Genomic DNA, 10,174 nt, shown 5'->3' with positions numbered 1-10,174 from the left:
TTGGGGGCTATAAATGCACCGGAATATAAGACACATCAAGATTTTGAAGAGATAATTTTTTTTTAAAAAGTCTCCCAAACCCTCTGTAGGTCTCATTTTTTTCTGAAAAACGGGGCATGCATAGTCTTTGGGAGGCTTGTAGAGTGCTCCTGGGGGCTATTGGGGGGAGGGGGGGGGACAAAAAATGGCCTGGTTTTCCCTCATTTTTGCCCTCCCCAGCCCCAGGAGCATTTTGCAGTCCTCCCAAACCCTCTATGCGTCCATTTTTACGAAAAATGGGATGCGTGGGGGTGGGGATTTGGGAGGCCAAAAATGCTGTATTCAGTGTATAAGATTTTCACCCTTTCCCACCCAGATTTTCACCCTCCTCTTGCGGGGGAGAGGGTTGCGCCTTATACTCCTAAAATTACGGTAAATTTCAGCCATCAAACCTCAATCCATAAAGCAGCAGATAGCGAAGAACCAAAGGCCTTTGGCACTTACAAGCTCCATCAGATGTCTCAGATGTCCGATTTCTTCTGGGATGGAGACCAGTTTATTGTTGCTGGCGATCAGAACTTTTAAGGGCAGGCCGCACAAGTGGACAGGCAACGTTGAGAGCTGGTTGCGGCTTTTCAGGAAAGGGGGAGGGGAAAAAAAAGAAATAAGGTATCAGAAAGAAGACCCGCATCAGAATGCAAAAAGACAAATTCAACAACCGAATCACCTTTTTTTTTTTTCCTAAAGGAAAAAGCAATTATTTATTTTGGTCCACTTTAACTGAATTCCCAAACAATAAACACAGAGAGTTGTTTATTTGATGGACCCCTTGGTGCTTTCTAAGCTTGGTGATTTTCATGCAGATGTTTCATGACACAACTAGGTAACACCATCAGTGCTAGAAAGGAGTGGTGTTTGCGAAGTGTACTACAACTGCTACTGTGGAGTCCTTATTGCTCGGTAGTTTCTTTACTGGCATTTCATAACCCACCAAGTAACATCATTAGTACTACAAGGACCGTGGAGTTTATTTGTGTGCTTAATAAAACAAAAAAAACAAGGCTCATGTTGTACATTCTCCTGGTCTCCTCAAAATTATGATTCACAGGATTGCAGAGGTCATTCCATGTACACACACACCCACACACTTTGGTAACTCAGAAAAGCTGCTTCTTGCTGTACGTATCAGGAGATGCCATTCTAAGTAATAAATACCTTTGTAGCAACCTCCTGAGCTTATAAAACCTGTGAATAAAGTAAAGGGATCCAGACAACCAATGCAAAAACCATGCACACGGAAACGTCGGCTATGTTTTTCAGATCTACACAAAGGCTAAAGATTGCAGGTCTGCAATTCCATACAATGTAACTCTGGTAAACAAAGATTGCCCTGAGCTTCTGCCGATGGGTTAAGCCAGCGTTTCTCAACCTGACAATGTGTGGAATCCCCAGAGCTGGCTGGGGAATTCTGGGAGTTGAAGTCCACACTTCTTCGAGTTCCCAAGGTTGAGACACACAAGATTAAGCAGCGCATCAGGACGACGTACTTATCCAGTCCGGGGTTCTGTCTCGTTCGGGATCAATCTTGCGCCTTCAGGAAGTCATTAGCATGAAGAGGCAGACAAGCATCCCTTTCGGGTGTTGTGGCTGGGCATATGGCGAAGGAGGTCATAAGCAGCCACAAAGCCATCAAGGGTCCTGGCTGAACTCATAGGAATTTATGCAGCTCGTTTTGACAGACATCCCCACAGCCGATGGCAGAAAATGCCGACGTCGTTTCTTGAGCTTTTTCTGCTTTGTCTGAAATGGTACAGGGTCTCCTGCTTCAGCAGGGGGTTGGACTAGAAGACCTCCAAGGTCCCTTCCAACTCTGTTGTTCTGTTAACAGTTGCAGGAATTGGGTGTGTCTAGTTTAATGAAAAGGAGGACTAGGAGTGACATGATAGCAGTCTTCCAATATTTGAGGGGCTGCCCCAAAGAAGAGGGAGTCAACCTATTCTCCAAAGCATCTGTAAGGCAGGACAAGAAGCAACGGATGGAAACTAAGCAAGGAGGGAAGCAACCTGGAATTGAGGAGAAACTTCCTGACAGTGAGAACAACTAACCAGTGGAACACCCTGTCACCAGAAGTTGTAGATGCTCCAACACTGGAGGTTTTTAAGAAGAGACTGGACATCAATTTGTGTGGAATGGTATGGGGTCTTCTGCTTGACCAGGGGGTTGGATGAGAAGATCCCCCAAGGTCCTTTCCAACTCTATCATTCTGTTAGCAATTACAGGAACTGGGTAGGTCTAGTTTAATGAATGGAAGCACTAGGGGAGACATGATAGCAGTCTTCCAATATCTCAGGGGCTGCCCCAAAGAAGAAGGAGTCTAGCTATTCTCCAAAAGCACCTGAGGGTGGAAGAAGAAGCAATGGGTGGAAACTAATCAAGGAGAGAAGCAACTTAGAACTGAGGAGAAACTTCCTGACAGTGAGAACAATTCATCAGTGGAACAGAAGTTGCCTCCAGAAGTTGTGAATGCCCCAACACTGGAGGCGTTTAAGGAGAGACTGTGCAACCATTTGTCTGAAACCATTTACGCAGAGGGTTGGCCTAGAAGAAGACCTTGAGGGTCCCTTCCAACTCTATTCTCCTGTTAATTAGTTATCAGGTTCTTCCTTTTCGCTTGAATAGGACTCATCAGAGTCCTAGTCAGGTGATGCACCTGCCTGAAGAGCTCAGGTGAGCCGTGGGAAGCAGCTCCACCCTTCCGCAAAAAGCCGCCCTGTGTTGTTACGTCTCCCTCAAGGTCAACTCGATTGGGCGTGCACTGCACACAAAGACTTCTGAAATGCGACGATGCCTGGCTGGGAGGGAACTCCCCCCGTTCCAACCATGACCCAGATTTGCTCTGTCCACAATTTCTACGCCATGAATAATTAGGAGCCTCAATTTTACTGACTAGTTTTTAATGAGACATCAAGGAAGTCGGAACATAAGAAGGTAAATTCTGCATTCTTGGACTTTGCAGCAGCTGGGACAAAACTGCCCCAGATAAACAGCTGTTGCACTTTCCCCCCTCCTATCAGTTAATAATAATAAAAAAATAAGGTACAGGCAGTCGCCGACTTACAACAGTTTGTTTAGTGACCGTTCAAAGTTACAACAGCACTCAAAAAAGGACGGTTAGGACGTTTTTTCACACGTACAACCATTGCTGCCATCCCCACAGTCCCGTGATCAAAATTCAGACACTTGGCAACTGGCTCCTGTTTATGAAAACTGCAGTGTCCAAGGGTCTCTGATCCCCTTTTTGTGACCTTCTAACAAGCAAAGTCATTGGGGGAGTCCAGATTCATTTAACAACCGTGTTACTAATTTCACAGCTGCAGCGATTCACTTGGCAAGTGAGATCAAAACAATGGGACAAAAATCACTTACCAAATGTCTCGCTTAGCAACAGAAAGTTTGGGCTCAGTTGTGATTGTAAGTGGAGGACTCTCTGCATTCCATGTTTTATTAACTATTAAAAATAGTTCTATGGCACTGAAAGTGATCTTGTTGAAATGTGCATCAATAAACTGGTCAGGCAATTGCTTCATCTTTATTCTTCTCTTTCTAATCCTTTGTAGATCCATTCAACAAGTTTGCAGACATCACCTGTCCATCCATCCGATCAATCAATCAATCACTCAGTCAGCTAAACGCTCAGCCTGCAAAGCAAGCTAACTTCGTCCTTGTGCAATGAGGCAAACAATCTCTCAGCTGTAACTTCTACACAGCATAAATTTCCTGTCTGTAATCCCTGCCACACAACAAAATTGTTGAAATTTCCTGATTGGGGAAGTAAGGTTTTAAATTAAAAAAATAAATCCATTGAAAGAGGAATTTTAAAGCATCCAACATGATAATCACAATTCTTTTACTAAAGCACAAGGAGGGAGGGAAAGGGGGGGCTATAAATTCCAGGCCCGCATGGCCAATTTTCCCGCAGCCCTGTGTGGCCTCCAATTGCAAGAGGATTTCCTGCTTGTTTTTTATAAAGAGGAAACTCTTGCAGCTGAGAGCTGGCAACTGAACATGGGTCCAAGTCTTTCTATATATGCTGTATATATAATTTTTTTTCCATCTAAATGTACCGTATTTTTTGGAGTATAAGATGCACCTTTCCCCCCCAAAAAAGAGGGTGGAAATCTAGGTGGGTCTTATACACTAAATGCAGCAATTTCAGCCTTTCAAAACCCCGCCCCCTTCACCAAAATGGACGTGCAGAGGGTTTGGGAGGCCTGCAAAGTGCTCCTGGGAACTGGGGATGGCATAAACGAGCAAAAAACAGGTGGGTTTTCCCCCCCTCCGCCCCCAGGAGCACTCTACAAGCCTCCCAAAGCATTATTATGCCCTGTTTTTTTGCCCCCCCCCCCCAATCCCCAAGAGCACTTTGCAGGCCTCTCAAACTCTCTGCATGCCCCCTTTTTCACAAAAAAATTACCTCTTCAAAATCTTGGTGCATCTTATACTCCGGTGCGTCATATAGTCCGAAAAATTCGGTAATTAGCGCGATCTGTACCTTCCATGCATGGTTTTGTTTGAGCTATTCTTTTATTATCCTTACCTGTAAATAAAATATATTTATTCCTGTTCCAGGATATTACCCACCAAGGCTGAATATAAGCAATGCTGAGGCCTAGAAAGAGTGCAGAGACGAGCAACAGAGATGATCAGGGGCCTGGAAGCTAAACCATACCAGGAGGGAATGAAAAGCTGTGAGAGGTTCTTGATGCTCTCTTGAGCTTGGTTGTTTTCCTGCAGACGTTTCATGACCCAACTAGGCAACATCATCAGTGCTAAAGGGGGTTTGTGGAGAAAAAGAGGAGGGCTGTGCAGCCCTTTGCATTCCCTGAGCTTGGTTGCTTTCTTGCAGATGTGACTGTTGTGTGACTCTGGGCCAATCACCAGGAGACGGTGAGTTCTAATCCCGCCTTAGGCATGGAAGCCTGTTGTGTAACTCTGGGCCAATCACCAGGAGACGTGAGTTCTAGTCCCGCCTTAGGCAGAAAAGTGACTTTGGGTCAATCATTCTCTCTCTCTCTCAGCCCAATCCACCTTACAGGATTGTTGTTATGGAGAAAATAGGAGGATGGAGGAACATTAGGTATGTTCACCGCACTTCTAAAGTTACTTCTAGAGTAAGGAGGCCAGGATAAAAATCCAATGATTTAAATTTATGAATGCTTTATAGCAATAGCATCTAGACTTATATTCCGCTTCACAGTGCTTTACAACCTTCTCTTAGGGTTTACAGAGTCAGCCTCTTGCCCCCAACAATCTGGGCCCTCGTTTTACCCACCTCGGAAGAATGGGAGGCTGAGTCAACCTTGAGCCTGGTGGGATTCGAACTGCCAAACTGCTGTCAGCCGGTGATCCGCAGAAGTAGCCTGCAGTACTGCAGCCTAACCACTGCACCACCATGGCTCAATAGGATGCATTTGTTTTAAAAGATCACGATAGGTAATCAACTGAAAGAATGAGTGTAAAAATAAAGGACTTTGACAAAGCAGGCTAAGGACCCACAAGCATTTTGTGCTGTCGTTCGTTCGCTAGCTTTTATGGAAGCCAAAATGGAGTCTGAAAGAAAAAAAAATAGCACAGCCTTGTGGAAAGTTAGCACGGAGGCATTCAAGAGCTGTCTCAAGCCTCAGGAAACGTCAGGGTCTGTTTTGGCAGCCAGCTGGGTCTTTGGGAAAAGCCAAAACACACCACGACAGAGCTGGAAACCCAAGAGTTTTCGTAGGGGGTCACTACAGGATTAAGAGGAAAGCATTTTGAAGGGAAACGGCACCAGCACCGGCTGAAATATACCATTTCGGAGTGAAATGAATTGCTTTTGAAAAAAGGAATCTCAGCCTTCCCTGTTTACCCAGGGCCGGCTAGCAGAAGAAAACAAAAATTTTGAAGAGAACAAGTATCGGAAGCTCTCCTCTGACTCACATCCTTTTTTCTTTTCTTTTTTTTTAATTTGAAAGGAAACTTGCTGTAAAAGACAAAGGAAGTTAAGGCACAACTGAATTGCCAGAAAATCACAAGACAAATTCTGATTCTTTTATTGCTGGCTGAGGTATATAAAATAACACGCATAACAGAGTTGGAAAGGATCTTGGAGGTCTTCTAGTCCAACCCCTTGCTCAGGCAAGATGTCCTGCACCATTCCAGACAAACGGTTGCCCAACCTCTTCTTAAAAACCTCCAGTGTTGGAGAACCCACAATATTAGTAGAATTCTTTGTTGGCCAAGTGTGATTGGACACACAAGGAATTTGTCTTTGGTGCCTATGTTCTCAGTGTACATTAAAACAAATACATTCATCAAGAATCATAAGATACAACACTTAGTGGTACTCATAGGATAGTAAACAAGCAATCAAATCAAACTAGGAACTAAATAAAATAATATAAATCGTAAAGACACAAACAACTTCTGGAGGCAACTGATTGTTTTCACTGCCAAGAAATTTCTCCTTAGTTCTAGGTTGGATCTGTCCTTGATTCGTTCCCATTCGTTGCTTCTTCTCTTGCTTTCAGGTGTTTTGGAGAATAGGTTGACCCCTTCCTCCTCTCTGTGGCAGCCTCTCAAATATTGGAAGATTGCTATGCTGTCATCCCTAGTCCTTCTCTTCACTAGACTAGCCATGCCCAGTTCCTGCAACCGTTCTTCGTACATTTTAGCCTCCAGTCCCCTAATCCTCTTTGTTGCTCTTTTCTCTGCACTCTTTCCAGAGTCTCAACAGCTTTTTTATATCGTGGCGACCAAAACCGGATGCCGTCTTCCAAGTGTGGCCTTACCGAGGCCTTATAACACTTTGCATGGTCTTGATACAAAACAAAACACTTTTTATGCAGCAGATTACCAAGCAAATAGCCGTAAGATATAATGCAGTCAAATCAGCAAGGATCTCAACTGTTCGCTGGAGGGTAATTATGTATGAAGAAAACCAGCCGTGTTTATCTACATACACAGATTGATGTGTTTATCTACACAGCCCTGAAAAGTCCCAAAGTTTTAGAAAACAAACTCCAGGAAAAGAAGAAGCCGAGAGAACAATCCTAACCCATCGAAAACCACCTGAAAACGAAACAGCCGGCCTAAATCTAAATAAAGAATGGGCCTAACGTGTTTTCCCCAGATGAAGAATCATCAAAAGAGCGTCCCAAATTAGCTGGGTTTTAATTTCCATGTGGAAGGAGGAATCTGCACAGCAGGAAAATACGTTTTGTTTCAGGGGTGGAATGAAACAGGCCCACTCAAACTAGTTGGACGAGTCAAGTCGGCCACATGCTACAAAACAACCACTGAAACCACAACGGGTTTTATACGGTAGTCCTTGATTTACAAGACTTCATTCAGTGACCGTTGAAAGTTACATAGGCACTGAAAAAAGTGACTGTTATTCACACTTATGGCCATTGCAGCATCCCCCACGGTCGCACGATCAAACCCACCTCATGACATGTAGCTCACTTGAAAAAGACCATTCTCAAACACGAGTTTGTGCCCTTTTGCGCAGAAGCCTCGAGTTTTCTTTCCCACTCACGTGACTTCAAATGGCTTTTTGAAATACAAAACGGTTTGTGCTGTTTTACACAGACCATCCCCCCTACACAAAAAAGTCTTTCAACACAGATATTTCACTTCGAGTCTGTTTTTCTTAAAATGAAGAGGCAGCGTTATATATAATCTAGACCGTGACAGCGAATCTTTTTTGGCTCGCATGTCAAAAGCGGGGGGGGGGGGGAGCGCAGGGGGGGTCATGCACGGGCGTGCCACACCCATAATGCTATGCGCAAGCGAACAACCAGCGCTCCCCCCCCCCATTTTTGGCGTGCTTTTTTTTGCTCTCCCCAGGCTCCAGAGACTTTATAGGAGGGGGAGGGGGAGGAGGAGCTTCCGGAGGGAATGGAGGACTGCCTCTGAGCTCCGCTTAATGCGGAGGGCTCTTTGACGGGCGGGATGCTGCCGACCCTCATTTCCAGCTCGAGGGTCGGGATTTCTGGCGCCGAACATACTGGCCCCTGCCCGGCTCCAGGCTGGCCCGTCAGGTCGGTCGGGCAGCCGGGCAGGAGGAGGGTAGTGCGCCGGTTGGCGCGGCATGGTGGCTGGCGTTTTTGAGCCGGCATGGCGGCCGGCGTTTTTGAGTCGGAGCGGTGGAGCAGCGACGCGGTAAAGGCGGTAAAGGCCTGAGCGGAGGGGGCGGAGGAGGCTGGAGGAGGTTGGAGGACGGCGGCGGTGGTCTGTTTGACTGAAAGCATTGAAAGCATTGAAAGCATTACAGAGAGATGCTGGCGACCCAGGAGAGCCGAGCGGCCCGAATTGCGATCCAGGGGACGCTGAGCTCCAAACTGGCCGGCAATTGTGAGTCTAGACCGGCGAGAGGGCCGCGGGAAGGAGAGCGAGGCCCGAGGGAGGCCCGAGAGACCCGAGGCGCCGGAGGGAAGAAGGGAAGGAGAGTGAGGCCTGAGGCGCCGGAGGAAGTGGAAAGTGGAAAGTGGAAAGTGGAAAGATCGGCAGAAGGGCTGCAGGGAGGCCGCAGGGAGGCCGATGCAGCCCCCCCCGCCCCCCTCCGGGCCCAATAACAACGACTGTGGGTGGCCAAATGGACGGATTATAATAAAGGCAGGCCATGGAACGGAGGCTTTGGAACATCAGAGGCCCATGCAGAAGGTCTGACCCTGTACTTTGCTGTGCTCACTACTACCCCACCCCCTCATTTACCACCTACTTATTATGGGCTACCCGCCCTACCGCCCATTACGAACTACCCCTTAGCTGCAGCCTTTTATTCACCAGCTGGCTATTTTATTTCCATCAGCCCATCATTTCCATCTAGATGTGGACTATCTTCATCTGCCTTTCCCCTTGCCAGGACTATCCCCTTGCCAGGATTATCCCCTTAGTGGGAATTGCGGCTGCTAACGCATATTAACATCGACAGCTCCCACTTGATGAACTTGGCCCTGTCCAATATGTTATATACGAGGCTAGACCTGCTACAGCTACGAGAGTCCCCCCTCTCGCAGTTATGGCCTCCTGCCCTTTCAAGGGCCCACCTTGAGGACGGGTTTATTAACCCAGAGAGGTGGAGGAAGCGCACACTGAGGGGTTTTTTAATTAATTGTCTTTTAAAAATTGTAAGGGGTTCCAGGGATGGGGGGGGGGGGACCAGGTCAGGAGTGATGGTAGAGCCAGGCATCTAGGTGTGGTCGAAGGAGGAGGGAGCGGAGTGGGGGAGGAGAGGGAAGATAGCATTCCAGTGCAGGGCTCTTTGATACCAACGGTCGTGGGGAGGGGCAGGTGCGAGGACAGATCAAGAGCGCGTAGTCGGTTGGGAGACCGGGGTTTTTGGTCATACCCAGTCGTTTGTACCAACCCCTGCATACTAGGTGGTCAGGATCTACAGACCCAAGGCCTGAGACTGTTGTTATGCAATGCGAGGTCCGTTGTCAATAAGGCCCCCCTCATCCACGATCTAATTTTGGAGGGGGAGCCGGACCTCGCAGGAATAACTGAGACCTGGTTGGGCCACGAGGGAGGCCTACCCCTCGTGGAAATGTGCCCGCCAGGTTATTGAGCATTTCACCAGCCTCAGGCTCAGAGAAGGGGCGGTGGGGTAGCAGTGATTATCCGGGAAGACTTGGAGCCGAGAGAGTTCACTGTGCCGCAGACATCCGGGTGTGAGTCCCTTGTCGTGAGATGGGGCCCAGGGAGGCAGTTGGGCCTGCTGATAGTATACCTGGCTCCTCGCTATACATCAGCGGCCCTGCCTGAACTCCTCGAGCTGATCTCATCGGTGGCAGTTGAGACCCCCAAACTTTTAGTGATGGGGGATTTTAACCTGCCGTCGATGGGAGAAGCGTCTGAGGGGGTTCGGGAGTTCATGGCTTCCATGACAGCCATGGACCTGACCCAATTAATTCAGGGCCCTACTCACGAGGGAGGCCACACGCTGGACCTTGTCTTTGTCTCTGGCCAGTGGACGAGTGATCTGGGAATAGGGGATTCAACTATTATTCCCCTGTCATGGTCAGATCACTCACTTCTCCGACTTGACTTCCCTGGTGCTACCCCCCGCTGCGGGGAGGCGGAACCGGAAGGTATTAGATGGTTCCGCCCCAAGCGCCTGATGGAACCAGATAAGTTCCAGACGGAGCTTGGGCCA

The 10,174-nt window shown here is 47.6% G+C and overlaps 1 protein-coding gene across 4 annotated transcripts in view; it reads right to left on the bottom strand.

Moving 5' to 3' along the window:
- The window catches only part of LRCH3 (leucine rich repeats and calponin homology domain containing 3), a 123,287-nt gene that overhangs the window by 73,136 nt on the left and 39,977 nt on the right, over nucleotides 1–10,174 (bottom strand). For all 4 annotated transcript variants that reach the window (XM_081956043.1, XM_081956044.1, XM_081956041.1 and 1 more), the window contains exon 3: nucleotides 484–610. In XM_081956043.1, coding sequence (XP_081812169.1) covers nucleotides 484–610 — 127 coding nt within the window. The remainder of the gene's footprint in view (nucleotides 1–483; nucleotides 611–10,174) is intronic.

This window comes from Natrix helvetica (assembly GCF_964273705.1).
Source record: "Natrix helvetica genome assembly, chromosome: 5".
NCBI lineage: Eukaryota > Metazoa > Chordata > Lepidosauria > Squamata > Natricidae > Natrix > Natrix helvetica.
The sequence above is the reverse complement of the archived record's forward strand: the minus strand, read 5'-3'. Positions and strand labels throughout refer to the sequence as shown.